This window comes from Anguilla anguilla, chromosome 16 (genome assembly GCF_013347855.1).
Source record: "Anguilla anguilla isolate fAngAng1 chromosome 16, fAngAng1.pri, whole genome shotgun sequence".
Classification (NCBI taxonomy): Eukaryota; Metazoa; Chordata; class Actinopteri; order Anguilliformes; family Anguillidae; genus Anguilla; species Anguilla anguilla.
This window is the reverse complement of record NC_049216.1, coordinates 23,222,849-23,238,379: the sequence shown is the minus strand read 5'-3', so window position 1 is coordinate 23,238,379 and position 15,531 is coordinate 23,222,849. Positions and strand designations below refer to the sequence as shown.

Sequence of the window (15,531 nt, the reverse complement as noted above, 5' to 3'; positions counted from 1 at the left end):
TAAAAAGATCACTGGAGAGTCATTTTATTGACATGTGCCCCTAGATGCAACCACAAGAACTGCGTTGGCGTTTAACAAAGAAAGAAATTGCCAATAAATATAAATCCATATAAAAGATTAAAAGCCAGCAAAATGCCAATGGACACAATTTACAATAGTTGATCTTTTGTATGAAAAAGAAGCTGCCACTTCAAAACTTCGCTACGGCAAGGTGGTGCTTGTCTTGGATACAGAACACAAGTTCTTCAGTCTTTTCAGCGCACATGACCTGAAATACAAACAAAATGTATGACCAAAATATTCCTTTGCGTTTGGCTCAGCACAGCTAACTGTCTGGGACTCGGCCCTATCCAATAAAACAGAGTTTCAGAAACAGTATTCTGGGGGTGTTGAATGCGATTAAAGGCACACCGCCTTGCATGTGAAAGCATGGGAACACCATAAGGACAAACTGGAAAGTATGCAGGATACACATTAGCGGCAATTACCTCTATTTACTGAAGCAATTGCTGGATGTGGTTCTGCACATCTCCGTAGACCTCATTGTACAGTTGCTTCTTAGACTTTGTTCCATCTAGTTGCACTGCAAGGAAGCAAGATTTCATAGAATTGGTTTTAGAGATAAAATGATTGTGCGCACAATTTCATACAGACACATGCATGCACTCTCTTGACTTACCTACGTCAACACCACTTCCCTCCATGATTTCCTTATGTTTCACGTACATGGGCCAGACATGCCCGTCAAACAAACCTGGCGGGTCTGGCACAGTGTAGTTCCTTGAGCTGCAAGAAACATTTTGCATTTAAAATATCTTATTTTTTATAATATTTAGTCACTTACAAAGTCAATACAGCTTGGAGAGCAAAGAAAAACTACAAACATAATTCATATTTGCAGACATGGCCTTGTTTAAATGAGTTATCAATACAGTATGAAAGTATGGCTAGTTTGTTTACACCCCCCCCACACACACAAAACAACTACCCCACACTGGCAACATCCATACTTACCCCCTCCTCTTTTTGCATTCTTCGTATGGAATGGAAATGAAGTAACGCTGGTTCAATACTTCGATCAATGGTCTGAAGGAAAAGGGAAAACAAGTTATGAACATTCAATGAAAAAAAATGAAATTCTGCATATCACCCGGGTGCCCTTAGGGGGAGAATGCCGTCCACTCACCCGTAGGTATAAAGCAGGAAGCCCTCGACAATAAGAATGTGAACACCCTCATCCTTATGCTCGGACCCTGGGACTATCTCCGTATCCAAAGTGTTGTTGACGCCGTGCGACCGCTCGAACTTCACTGGGTTCTCCAGCCAACCGTAGATGGTACTCATCATGGATTCCATGTCCAAAGCCGTGATCACTAGAAGGTGCAAACGAACGAGAAGAGATGAGTTAGAATCGGACATATTCGGCGTTCAATCGGGTGTCTTAGTGAAGCATGCAGAACGCACGGCGTTAAAACGACGCCGACAAACACAGACGCCCCTTTAAAAATACCCATGCTTACCATCGTACTGCTTAAAGCCATCTTCATCAACTTCAATCTGATCTTGGGGCTGAAACATACGTGTATGAGACACGGTCTACAAGGCATGTGCTATAAGGAAGTTTTAGCTAAAACACGGAGACGTGCCCTTCCACCAGTTTACTTGGAAGAATTAGCCACTAGTGTACGCTTGTTACACAGTACACAAATACATCTGATCTGGACATAGTAGCTAGTCATTAGCTACATGTGTCTGACGCTGTTAGACAGCGTGTCCAGCTATGTTTAAAAGCGACATGTTAAAGTAAAACTTCCCATTATAGCTACAATGACCATACTGTTTCCCACACCAAGGTCACTGACTGAGTGCCATTGTCTAGCTAACTATAACTACGATTTCTCTTTGCGCTGTTGACGTTCTAGTTAAGCGTGGATCGACGTTAGCTGTGAAACTTTACTCACCTTGAAAAAGTCATCCTGATGAACAACACAACAGTTGGGTAAATTCTTGATCAGCCGGTTGGTGAGGGTGGTTTTCCCCCCGTTTGTTACTCTACAGAGAAACGTAAGATTAAGTTAAAATGCTAGCAGTTTAACTAAGATGGGTACTTAACAATAGTCAGATGGCAATTAAGTTAACATTATTAGGTTTCATCGTTCATACAAAAGTAACTTAGGCAAACTAGGTAACCAACTTGCTCGGAAGCGTCCGCACTACGCATAGCCACCCCCGCAGTTAGCTAGTAATAAGCCAACTACCCTAGCGAGCTAACGTTATCTAATAATTGTGCAGCGCAAACAATGGCGATTAAATAAACTGGTAACAAAGATTTCTGAAAGCTTTCTCTAGGACCAGTAAAAAAATTTTTTTTATGATAATAAATTTGGCCTTGCACAAAAAAAGACAGCGAGCAGTCTTTATCCAACCCAATCTCCACGTGCAGACAGCGGCCTGCACGACGGCGACCGCACAACTGATGCAATACAGTAGATTACAATGAACCTCCCAGACTCACCCGCCGATGCCAATGATGTACTTCATCTTTCACAGCGACCGCAAACAAACTCTAGAATACGTCAACAAACCCTAAACGGACAGCTCACTTTAGGAGCGAATGATCAGACGGAAGAACGCTTAAAAGAGAAGGTTTCAGTAAATGTCAACTACTCGATTCCTCCATGGCGTGGATTGTGTGAAAGTTTGGACGATGTCACTCTACCGCTGTCTTCCACCAAGAGAGACCCGTAGAGTCGGTCACAGTTCCCCACATACACTGTCCTGTGATCTGATTGGCTATATACATTGCACAACCATGCAGTTACAATTCTTATATCCAATCGGAAAACTGAAAAAAAAAATCCTCCTTTTCCTCGTCTTACTCCTCCCACATGCCTCACACCCTCGACAGCCAAGTGGACACTTAGAAAAAACGTCAACCAGACGTCACTCCCCGGTCACACCTCAAAATAAGTAATAAAAAACTTTCCAAAACTTTTATCTCTGAAACTCCGTATTATTGAATAAAATTGACCAATACATTGGTAAACATTTTTTTGTCATCGTTCTCGATTTTGACGTGTGTTTGGGTTGGTGTCCTCTCAACTTTTTACGTAACAATAAGACCCTTTTTTTTTAAAGGGAGGATGTTATATAACAGCACATTGTGAGGAAGTACAGTACATACGCAGACAGTAGAGCTACCTGATCTTGACAGTGTCTTCCTAAATGAACTAAATGTCTTACAGCCCCTTCACCCACAAAAATGTCAGAGCAGTCACCTCAGTTATGAAATGAAACAAGAAGTCTAATAAGATCTAACATGGTCTTGGTACCAAACATTCATAGCACTGCAGGCTATGAGCCTTAAAGGTCTTACCAAATATATCAATATAGCAAATTTGATATTGCATTTTGCCCCCCCAAATAAAAACATCTAGCAATAATAACAAGTAAGGGTGCAAATGTGGCTAGTGAAATTAGTACCTTGGCAAACTTGGCACTAACAAGTGAATTGGTCCGTCTCAAATGCATTAGGAAGACCACAAGGGTGCGACTGTGTCTTTACATGTGTTGGGGGAAAATCAAATTTAAAAAACAATGTCAGAACTGACATCAAACATTATACAAATTGCATTTTTACAACCAGACAGAAGTTTCAAAGGATTAAGAGCACTCTATGGAGCAGTCCATGGCAACTGATAGCACCCGTAGTCATAACTGCATACCTCCTTTACAGCTCCATATAAATTATTTTCTTCACTGGGTGTAGGTAGCAAATTCATTTTGTGCTCCACATGGCACATTCAAGCAGAAATTCACGGTACTAGCACGTCCTCTTTTATTTCTGTGAAATGTGTGCTTTCTAACAGTAGAGAAGTGCAAATGGAATTTCATTTGAACTATACTCAAAAACATATTTTCAAAAACATCAATATGAATAAACTGAAAATCACAGTTTATTAATTGGCAATAGAATGTACATGTCGCTAGTCAGAAAATGGTCGAAAAAATTGTGGTATCTAAAAATTAAATAACGTCTTCCTCAACAAAGCATTGGATGGGCATGTTTCTTTGTTTTTTTAAATCAACATTTTAACAAAAAATTCAATCAGTATAATGTGTAACGTTACAAAGACAGGACAGTTTCACACAAACAAAAGAGGGAAATATTTACTTTTCCAGAACCAGTTTTATTTCAGAAACTGGTGCTGTGAGTTGACGGTAGTATGTTCCGGAAGACTCAATCACAAATGTATCATTCCACCAGCACATGTTCAAGATCATGTAAACTGAATCAGCCGTCTCTAATGACATGTTGGCTCCTGGACATTTTAGCATTAGAGCGTAAGGTATTCTGAAGACAGAAAAAGTACTGTATGCCAGACACATATTACATACTGCAGGTTCCTCACATGAGCTTGTTAACTGCTTACAAATTGGTCCCAGAACCCAGCTGATAACTTCTAACATGAGTTACACAGTCTCCTGGTTTTAAACAATATCTTTGTTACCTTGAGAAATCTAATTGTCCCACTTTGGCATACCTGATATTAAGTTTTGCTTTTCAATGCTTAATGTTGTAACTGTTAAAGTATACCAAAAGGAGAAATAAATAATTTATACAGTGTCTGAGTTAGACCAAAAGGCAGCAACTGTCATTTCTATCAAGAACTGTTAAGTATTTTACTCAGTAAACTACATGCACATTTTTACCTGGACCTTTTAAGAAATCATACATTATTTTGTGAATGTTAATCTTGTTTTGTCATTTTTAAATTGGGGTGGCAGGTATGCCATCCTGCCAAGTTACGGCTATACAGCACTGAGAGTTTAGCACTTTTCAGGGTTTTTATATATGCACATACTACTTTGCAAAAGTCAGAGACCACCCTTTTGTTTATTAATTTTTCAGATAAATGTTTTCAGTGTCAGCCAATAATGCAGGAAACATATATTTAACATAAAATTAAAGAAAAGCCCCCACAACTACATATAATATCAAATCTATCAGTATGTGACCAGGGGAAAAAAGCTCCAGTCTTTCTTCAGATCTGAAGAAATCCACAGGTGTTCCTTTCAAATTTGTACTAGTACTCCAAAACTGGACATATGAGATGCAGAGTAAAGTGTTATGGACAAATGAGTAAATCTGAGATTTTCGAAAGTAAGAGAAGGCACAATGTATGCCGCCGAAGCAATGTAAGGCCCTCGAAACCATGTCTACAACCATCAGTCAAGAGGATCAGTGCCAGTTGGGGTTGTATAACAACATCTGAAGTGCATTATTTTGTTTTAATTGAAGGCATCATGATAGACGCACCGTACTCAGAAGCGGAATTAGTGGGGGTGCCATGGATGTGGTGCATCGACATGAGCATTCATGGGGGGCCCCATGAGTACCGAGACATAAACACTTTGTCCTAATTCATGAAAAACACTGTTTAATGAATGTTGACAAGTAACATTGTGTATGGTTTGCTTTAAAAAGGAATATATATATATATATATAGTTTTTAAAATATATATATTTTATCACAGTTGACATTGAAATGTATCTTGAAAAATATGAAAAATATAAATCAGTCTGATCCTATGTATGACAAGCTAGCTTTGCCCCTGACAATACTTAAAGAAGTTTAGTACTCTTAATACTTATCTGCACTCTCTCTTCTGTTATTGTTTCTTTCATCTGTAAAAATGTATTATTGACCACAAGTGGTAATGACATTCTGCGACCATCATTAATTTGAAATAAAGTATACAAGTAAAAAAAACATTTTTTTCATGAACATTATCAATTTGTGAAGAAAAATACTGGACAAAGAAATACATGTTCAAGATGATTATAAAATTTCCAACAGTAAGATACATTACACTCCTCAATTATGTAGGTATGAGCTAATACATAGAACACAGTGTAATGATTATTACTTGTTTAGCGCAAATGCTAATTAGTTCTTCATTTCTGTTTTATGTTGATATTACATTTGACAATATCAATGTTCCCATCAGCATTGCAGGAAGCTTCAGGCTGTAAAATGCAATTATTCATAGTGAAGTATTTGCTGTCCCTCTGTATTTTTGCTAGTATTCACGTTTGCAGCATGGAGTATTATCTTTGCTCTTATATTTGGTTAAAAGGGGGTTTTAACAAGATGACCTACTTTTACAAGTAGCAGTTAGAAACAGGTACTAAATAAATCAGCTGTCACTACCAAGGAAGTAATCTGAATAACCATTAATCATCATGCAGCTGTTACAAATATTAAATACAATATTTATTTCAACTGTAGATCATAATGCATGGGAGCCCAGAATCCAGCTGCATGACTTTTGTCACCTTCTCAACATGCTCACTTCACACCTCTCCTCATCTCGCTTCACTGGCTACCCACTTCCATTCACATCAAGTTCAAAACCTTGTTACTAGCCTACAGGACAGCTCCACAATTCCTCTTCTACTGATTTTTCAGAAGGAACCGTGTCAAAGGCAATATTAGCATTTTAGCATGGAATTCTGAGAGAAATACAAATAATAATAATAATAAATAATAATAATAATCATCATCATCATTATTATTTATTATTATTATTATTATTATTATTATTATTATTATTAATAATAATAACAACTACATATCCACTCAGGGCTCTACGTTAACACTTTTTCTCAGCTGAACAATTTAGGAGCTCACTAAAGCATCCTAGTAGCAGCCTGATATCAGACAGAATTGTCAACTCGTTGCACTCTATTTCCATCTTCAGTGGGCGGATTCAAAGGTCTGGACCCAGGCAATCCCAGTAGTAAACAGGCTCCAAAATTATTTTTCCACATAGCACAAATCTGAAATGGGAGCACTGTAGAATCCTGCCACTGTAGAATAAAGCACACACAACCAATGACAGAGCACACGACCTAAGGAACGCCCTGTAGCGCAGAAGAACGGGAAGTTTTTACTTCGATTCCCAGAGGTCTTTGCGCAACTACATGCCATAGAAGGGGGAGGTTTCTTCTGTCAGAACATCGGGGAAGTTGGCAGGTATGCAATTCTACATTGTGTTTTACCTTGATTAAAGCTGAAGTTTAACTTGAACACCGTATAAAGAAATACTTAACCTAACGTCAAAGCGTAACATTGCGGATCATTTCAGTGGAAAATGCGTGTACTCAATCGGTTGTTTAATTTCGTTATTAAGTTACTTAACCATTACATCTTGCTAGCTAGGTTGGCTAACCTTGTTGAACCTTCCTGTTCGAGTAAAGTTAAATTCGCCGAATCTTTGATGTTCATGTAATATTTTTAGTATACCTAGTTTATCGGGCGTTCACCAAGAAGTATGCACGCCCGTTTCTACAAATTAACGTTAAATTATTCAGAAACCTGTAGCTAGCGGTTGCAAGCCCTTGGACATTGACTTCGACTAGATGAGGGTATTCTACTATTCAAGCGTACTTCAACGCAACATCAGGAAATTGAAAGATAGCCAACGACCAGTGTTTAATGAGGAATAGTCAACTATACAAACTTATTTCATTGGCTGAATTTCCGTTTGCTTCGACATTTTTCCGCATGTGGTCTTCACGCAGATCGTACATGCTACATTGCTAAATTAAGGATCATCTAATTAAACTTTAGAAAAACCAGCGCCTAGCTATTCATCGAACTGCTGTCGCTGCACCAGTCACATCTAATCCAGCACCGGAATGCGAGCGAATTGATCATATTTTACGTACACGTTGGAACCCAGAAGAATACTGAAGATAAAAACACGCTGAATTCTGATAGTTGTATATTTCTATGCTCCAATTTAGCGGAGTTAAGCGTTAAAAAACGTTTGATATGAAACGGACCTTAATTCCGTATGCCATATGTATGAAGAGGTCTGATAACAGAATAATTCTCTGAATCGCACCTGTCCGTATTGCAGTTAGCGTATAATTCTGCCTTTAGTGCTTCACATGCTGAATTAATAACCTAATATTGTCAGAGGATCTTAAAACTTTTTTTCTAAATATTACGATTATTGTATATCGAAAGTTGTGGAAATTGGCTTTATAGGTCAGGTGATATGGTGTGTCTTTATGTTTTTCATAAGAAATAGAATGAACATCAAGGCACCCTACCCCACAGAAACTGACTGTAAAAATCATACTCTGCAAACAGACTGCACCTGGGAGCAAGGTTTTGTTTTTTAGAACGCTTTTAATACATCCAGTGTTTTCAGAGGGGAAAAGTTGTGGTTCTGGTGCGTTGTGCAAAGCAGTTGAAGGGCTGCTGGCCTGCATTTCCTGTTCTGTGGGTGTGCTGTGCAGTGTCTCGCTGCAATGGGACTGGCTGTTACCTCCTCTTCAAGCCACATGTTTGCTGACTTATCTAAAAAGGTTCTGCAATGTCTAAGAAAAGTCTACAGACTGTATGTGCATCTAGGCAAGTCGTTCACTCCTTGTCCCACAAGAGCATCTCTGCAGAGAAAATGTAATTACTGCCAAGTGCCTACAAATTGCAACCTATGACGTGTGTCATACATGCCATGCATGCTTTTTGTTTTTAGCCGTGAAATGAGATTTGCTTGAAAAGTGGCGGAAGTTAACTCTGGTCTCCAGAGAGGTTCTGCTTTCATGCTTTAGAATGATCTGAACCAAGCTTACTATAAAAGAAACTACTGCTTATCGTATTAGTCATTTTGAAAAATGAAAAGATTTTAAGGGTTTTATTAAGGTTGCAACATGAATTATAAAGCTATAGCCTATATTTGGAACGGTTTGTATATTTTGTATATACAGATGTTGGTTGTTTAAATGTTTAATTGAAATTTGTCTGTCACGTTTCTTTTTTATTAGTCTTCTCTAGGTCTGGTTTTACATGATATGGTGACTCTCCTCATCGGTTAAATGCGTGACTGACAGACATGTGACAGAGAAACGCCTTCCTGTATTTTCTGAGATAAAAACAGAAGAGAAAAATAAATGTCACTTGCTTCTACTTCCCTTTTGTGGCCGCATAATCATAGTTGACATGGGACAGAACCAGTGTTAATTTTGACAACACATTTTGATTTTAGTCATAGTCTTCTGACTAAACTGCATTTTAGTTTTAGTCACATTATAGTCATTTGATAGTTAGTTTTAGTCTAGTTTTAGTTGACAAAATGTAGTTTCAGTTAACAAAAAGTAAGTGTTAGTCTAATTCTAAAGCAACATTTTCAGTTTTCTTTTCACTGGAATGTTCTTAGTGAAATAATAAATGACTGACCTTCATATACGGATGCTGCCATCATAATTTCTTCCAAGAGTCTCATAACTCTAATCTAATTTAAATCATAGACCAAATCTGGCTCTATACAGAGCTGATTTCTTCAAATTTGATAAGGCAACTTTATCTTATGACGAAAAAGCAACTTACAGTTTATTTAAATTCGAGGGAGTACAAGCCCAGCGAGAGAATCAAAACAACCAAAGGGTATTTGATATTGTAAATATTTTGGTATTGAAAAATGTACTAATGAGTTCAAGTAGTTACATCCATCATGGTATAGCATCACATTATTAACAGACAGATAATATAGAATACCATGAAGAAAAAGAAAACAGACACAGAAAATATTTAATTAAATCTCCAATGACTTTTAACAAACAGCAAACACCTGGCAGCATCAAATAAGCTTGTGCTAGACGTACGAGTCACAGGACCAATGAACTACATAATACAGTTCAGTGCACAGGACGCTTTACATTACACCTGTTACAAGTTTCAACCAGTAGATGTAGAGCTCGACCCCCACAGAAATGGCTAACAGACTGTAACTATAATGTCCTTTGCCTATCAATCTTAACATCAAGGTTATGTCTATTCCACTCCATGTAACGGCACAACTCAATACACCACGATCAAGCTAGCTGTTATGTATTAACATGAAAAACTGGCTGAGGCAGGGATATTGTTTGACGTGGGTTCATGTTTACCTGCCTGATCACCGTATCTTTCCCAGTGAGAACGTCATCTTATCGATATCAACTCTGCACCATCGCATGCAGGTTAATGATTGGGTGAAAGATACAGATAATGTGAACCAAGCTTCACCTCCATACATTGTGACTGGATCCCATCATATCTTTACGATGCATTGTACAGATTTTGGAAACTGTTCTACACAGAATTCCACATAACGTATTTGTCCAGTTGTCTGTTGATGACATTTTTGTCTCATTTTGTTTTTGATGAAGTTAGTAGTTGTTAGTAGGTTTCCTCTAAAGTTTTGTCAATGAAGGTGGGTTTTATGTAGTTATAGTTTTGTTTTCATCATGGACCAAATGTCCTTGACAAACATTTTTAGCCATAGTTTTCTTAAATGAAATTAACATTAGGCTGAACCAGATAATGGAAGTCTCTCTTACATTTGTTGCTGATATTCAGAATGGGTTTAATAGCTTGCATTATTACACAAAATCCATTTATACAACTAGGTATTCACCCACAAATATATTTATACATCAGCGTGTCACTGGGTATTTATTGAAGTGATGCACAAGCACCTGGATCAAGGGAGAAACAGTATCCTGGGAATCAAGCCTACAACCTTCTAGAGACAGGCTCAGTTCCCAAGCCTCTACAGGCCACATTACGTCTGTTCATAAATTTTCAGCAGTGCTGATATAGGGTACCTGGCATGAGTGAAATGTTCTCCGTGCTGAAACATTATGGCTTAGCTAATGCTTCAGCTGAACTACGAGTATCAATACACTGTATTGAGTGGAATAATTATGTTTGGAATCTGATTATGAAATTAGCCTTCCTTTCTCCCCTCTGAGGTATGTAGTAATAAGGACTTGTCTTGTGACTGAAACTCATTGACTGAAACCTACATTTCTGCTTCCAGGTCTTTTGCTGATCGGTGAAGAGGCACCAAAGCCAGCTGGTTATTTTTCAGCATCCTTCAAACGATTAGTAGGCTGGGTTTTTGTCCCAGGTTGGGCGGATGCGATAAAAACCGTGGGTGAGCACTTGTGGCATTGCTTGGAGCTCGACAGGAAGACGAGTGTGAGGGCTCCACCCTGAGGAAGTGGAACGGCAGCGCTATCTGGCCGTGCAGACACCGACGCGGCATGACTGAGCTGTGGATCTGCTTCACCTGCTGCATCGCAGAGCAGCCGCAGCCGGTGAGCACACTTAATGGAATCAGACATGCACAGAGCAACCGGTGAATGCACTTAATGCATTCAGACATGCACAGAGCAGCTGGTGAATGTGCTTAATGCATTCAGACATGCATAGAGCAGCTGGTGAATGTGCTTAATGCATTCAGACATGCACAGAGCAGCTGGTGAATGCACTTAATGCATTCAGACATGTACAGAGTAGCCAATTAATGCATGTAATGCATTCAGACATGCATAGAGCACCCGGTGTATGCGCTTAATGTATTCAGACATGCATAGAGCACCCAGTGTATGCGCTTAATGCATTCAGATATGCATAGAGCACCCAGTGAATGCGCTTAATGCATTCAGACATGCACAGAGCAACCGGTGAATGCGCTTAATGCATTCAGACATGCATAGACCAACCGGTGAATGCGCTTAAAGCATTCAGACATGCACAGAGCTGCTAAAGAATGCACTTAATGCATTCGGACATTTACAGAGTAGCCAATTAATGCATGTAATGCATTCAGACATTAGGTGAGCCTGACCCAATTATTACATCCTCTCCAGTGTGGTATTATATGGGTCTAGTTTGTGAGAGGGGTTCAAATCTCTTCTCCAAAAGGTGCTACTAGTTGTCAGAGAGAGCAATGCCTATCCTTTGATCAGTAGTGATGACGATGAAATTATCATGTCACATTTAGAGTTAACATAAGAATGGGAATTACACACTGGCAAAAACCCAGTCTTCACTGAATAAACATCGATATGCTGACAAAACAAGTGCAAAAACAAAGTGTGCCCTGGTGCACAAAAATATACATACAAAATACAGTAAATTACCACAAGTATCTGGACATTCCTTGGTCTGGGGCTGTTGTTCATGGTTTGGGTTAGATCCCTTACTTCCAGTGAGGCAAATCTTAATGCTACCATATACAATCACATTCTACACAACTGTGCTTCCCAAACAGTTTGGTGGAGGCCCTTTCCTGTTTCAGCATGACAATGCCCCCGTGCACACAGCGAGGTTCATATAAGAATGGTTTAGGCAAGAATGGTGTGGAAGAACTTGACTAGCCTGCACAGAGCCTTGACCTCAACCCCATCCAAAACCTATGGGATCGATTGGAAAGCAAACTGCGAGCCAGGCCTAATCACCAATCAGTGCCCAACCTCACTAATGCTCTTCTGGCTGAATGGAAGCAAATCCCAGCAGCAATGATCCAACATCTAGTACAGGGGTCTCAAACTCCAGTCCCAGAGGGCCGCAGTCTCTGTTGGTTTTTGTGATTTCCTTTCAATCAGCAGCCAATCATGGCCTTGGGAACAAGGTGTACAAACTCTTTAGCCAATCAATGACCTAAACTAAGCACTTAAGTGCAGGAACACATCAAAAACCAGCAGAGACAGCAGCCCTCCAGGATTTGAGTTTGAGATCCCTGGTCTAGTATAAAGCCTTCCCAGAAGAGTGGAGGTTGTTATAGCAGCAAAAGGATGAGATGTTGGATGCCAGGTGTCCACATACTTTTGGCCATATAGTGTAGATCGGTGTACTCTTTGCACTTGCAGGTCATTTTGAATAGTTTTTGAATAATATTCTGAGTTAACAAAAATGAAGATAACAATAAACAATAAAAAATATTTTAAACACTAGCTTAGGAACAGTGGCCTGAATGAGCCTTAAGGGAATGTATCTCCAGGTAAACATGCTTCCACTTAAACCATGTAAATTTGTGGTGTCTGTGGTGTCTCTCAGCATTTGTCACAGAAGTAGATATGCACATTGGATGTTTGCATGCCCCTGGATTTAAAAGGAGTGTTTACTCGAGTTCCTGGCAGTAGGACCTGCTTTGTGTAATGCATTTTTCCATCTCTTTCAACTGCAGAAGAGACGGCGGCGAATAGACCGTTCCATGATTGGGGAGCCCACAAACTTTGTCCACACAACCCATGTGGGCTCAGGGGACATGGGGATGGGACTGAGAGCAGTAAGTACTGTGAACCACTGGGCCCAGCCTATCCTCTGCCACTGCAGAGCTGAACCAGGCTGGCTCAGTATAGCCATTTTCCCACTGCAGAGCTGAACCAGGCTGGCTCAGTATAGCCATTTTCCCACTGCAGAGCTGAACCAGGCTGGCTCAGTATAGCCATTTTCCTACTGCAGAGCTGAACCAGGCTGGCTCACTATACTGTTCATATCAGATTAGTGCCAAATGTAGTCTGTCAGTGTTTCCTGACTGGAACATGAGGAAGGGTATATTGTGTTTCATTAACAAGCATTGTTAATTCAAGTATAAATACAGCGTTTAAAAAGTATTAACCTCTAAAGCTTCCATGAATTAGTTTTCTGGTATATAGATTTGAGCACTGGTTTTTCTTTTGAAGGTGGACGTTCTGCAGGATCAGATGAAGTCTAAGGGTGGCTATGGAAACGGAGGGACTGAGAATGCTCCAGAGTGACCAGGTGAGATCCATTACTGTAGACATTCACTCTTTCAGGTGTTTATCTGAGCTCTTTTTTACAAGAAAAGAAGTGCCACCAGGTGCCTAGTTCTGATACTAATTAGGATTTTAGGTCAGTGATGCGCTCTGTAGCCTGGTATCAAATTCTGCCAGAGGACTGCCCTTCTAGCACAGTGAAATTGTCCAGCCTGTGCTAGCATTATGAGACTAATTCCAGACTCTGGGGCTTATCAGTGCACAATGTAGTAGTGTTTTTGGGAGATATGCTCAACTTTACTGTGACATTTAGAATGTGAACACAAGATTAAGCACTGTGTTATTTCCCTGTTTTGGAGAAATGATCATAGTGGCCTAGTTCTGATTAAGCATGAATTGCCTTGACATTTAATATTACATAGCAACATTTTTTTGTCTTTTATGGAACTGATTAATGCATTCTGCAATGACTTCTGTACGCTATGTACAGAAACCTATGAAGCTAAAAGATGCAATTCAGATCATTATCCTTAAATGTTTTGAAGTGAAAATGAATATAGACTGAATTGTACATAATTTAATTTGTGTAAATTGATTTTTTGTGTTTTTGCCCCCCAGAGTTGGTGAAACAGTCTACATTTTCTGAAACCTGTGTACAGTGAACTCCCTTCTGCTCTTCAGAAGATATATCTTTTAAGTAGATATTTTACTAAAAGGCAAACAAACATTCAGAGCAACATATACTGTATAAATCAGTGATATTGAATGAATATGTAAATAATTCCATAGGTAGAGCACGGTTGTACCTCAAAATTTTGGCTGCAGATATGATAACAGCACAAATTTGAGATGGAGTATGAAAGTGGCATATATTAAGGAACGCTTGATGGAGTCATAAATGGCCAGTATAGTGTAGAGTGTGTGAAGATTTCAGTCCCAGCCAGGATCTAGCTGTTGTTCAGGTTTTAATTCTTGAACATCTGTATCTTTAAAGAATGTGTTCGTCATATGGTGGCAGGGCCACTTCTGACTTTGTGGGATGCATTTTTTGTGAAGCACAGTTTTGGAAAAAAAAACAAGTGTTTGAAGATATTTTTAAAAGCATTTTTACAAAATAGAGGTAGACATGTGCCCCATGATGTTGTAGAGAATCACCTATCTTGCTGTCACAGGTCTCAGGCTTGATTTACTTCTTTGTTTTATTCAATGTATACTTTGTTTTTCCCGGTATACTTGAAAAATGTTCAACACACACTGTAATGTCGGGATTAATGTATCAATTTTCAGACACTGAAGTACCCAAGATTTGACTGCATTTCTGTATATTTTGTTCTTGTGGGGATATTTCTTGGTCTTCTTTCATAATAAAATTATTTTTCAAAATGTAATAAAAATGTGCATTTAACATTATTCTTTCCACATAATCAAATCTCAGGTTGGGCACTGCCACTTTATCCTTGAATAATGTATGTAAGCTTAATTGCTTCTGTAGAATATATAGGAACATATGGTAAAATGTGAACCGAGCAGGCCGCTCCAGATAAAAGGTGTTTGTTAAGCAAATAAATACTGTTATGTCTATTATTATACTTCAGCTTAAAAGGTATATTTATTTTGTTGTACTGAGCCAGGATGGGAAATTTAAACTTTAGAGGGGACAGAAATAAGGAAATTTGAGGATTTTTATTTTATGTTTTGGGGGGGGGGGGGGGGGGGGGGGGGTTCGGGTGAGATTTGTCCCCATCTACGTTCATAGCCCTGAGCATACCATGAAAGGCATTTCATTCAGGAATTTAAGATAAGAAAATAACCATGTTGAAATTATTCTGCTGTTCCTACAGTACTTTCAAATAGTGACCTTTTCTCCACTTGAGATTGATCTGTTTGATGAGCTATGTGACAATGGTGACGTTTCTGTCTAAAAGGGGTATAAGTTTTACCTGGTT

General features: G+C 39.0%; 2 protein-coding genes across 3 annotated transcripts; one reads left to right on the top strand and one right to left on the bottom strand.

The window, feature by feature from the left end:
* Positions 1-8: 8 nt before the first annotated feature.
* On the bottom strand, positions 9-2,860 carry LOC118215462 (nicotinamide riboside kinase 2-like). Of its 2 annotated transcripts, XM_035396301.1 has the most exons (8): positions 2,516-2,860; positions 1,962-2,052; positions 1,521-1,569; positions 1,187-1,373; positions 1,015-1,086; positions 680-786; positions 489-583; positions 9-268 (listed from the first exon to the last, which is right to left on the bottom strand). In XM_035396301.1, the coding sequence occupies exons 1-7, from the start codon at positions 2,539-2,541 to the stop codon at positions 495-497; spliced, it is 621 nt and encodes a 206-aa protein (XP_035252192.1). In that variant the 5' UTR covers positions 2,542-2,860; the 3' UTR covers positions 9-268; positions 489-494. The 2 variants fall into 2 exon arrangements, with proteins under 2 accessions (XP_035252192.1, XP_035252193.1); XM_035396302.1 differs by lacking the exons at positions 1,521-1,569; positions 2,516-2,860.
* A 4,071-nt stretch (positions 2,861-6,931) lies between these two features.
* LOC118215692 (CDC42 small effector protein 2-like) lies at positions 6,932-14,979 on the top strand. The gene is made up of 5 exons (XM_035396644.1): positions 6,932-7,040; positions 10,879-11,158; positions 13,033-13,134; positions 13,532-13,610; positions 14,204-14,979. The coding sequence occupies exons 2-4, from the start codon at positions 11,105-11,107 to the stop codon at positions 13,604-13,606; spliced, it is 231 nt and encodes a 76-aa protein (XP_035252535.1). The 5' UTR covers positions 6,932-7,040; positions 10,879-11,104; the 3' UTR covers positions 13,607-13,610; positions 14,204-14,979.
* Positions 14,980-15,531: the final 552 nt, after the last annotated feature.

Excerpts from the sequence above, each read along its gene's own strand:
- LOC118215692 (XM_035396644.1), top strand. The coding sequence starts at position 11,105 with ATGACTGAGCTGTGGATCTGCTTCACCTGCTGCATCGCAGAGCAGCCG. Across the intron at positions 11,159-13,032 it reads TCGCAGAGCAGCCGCAGCCG|AAGAGACGGCGGCGAATAGA; the intron begins GTGAGCACACTT and ends TTTCAACTGCAG. Across the intron at positions 13,135-13,531 it reads TGGGGATGGGACTGAGAGCA|GTGGACGTTCTGCAGGATCA; the intron begins GTAAGTACTGTG and ends TTTCTTTTGAAG.
- LOC118215462 (XM_035396301.1), bottom strand. The coding sequence starts at position 2,541 with ATGAAGTACATCATTGGCATCGGCGG. Across the intron at positions 1,087-1,186 it reads TTCCTGCTTTATACCTACGG|ACCATTGATCGAAGTATTGA; the intron begins GTGAGTGGACGG and ends CTTTTCCTTCAG. Across the intron at positions 787-1,014 it reads GAATGCAAAAAGAGGAGGGG|CTCAAGGAACTACACTGTGC; the intron begins GTAAGTATGGAT and ends TGTTTCTTGCAG.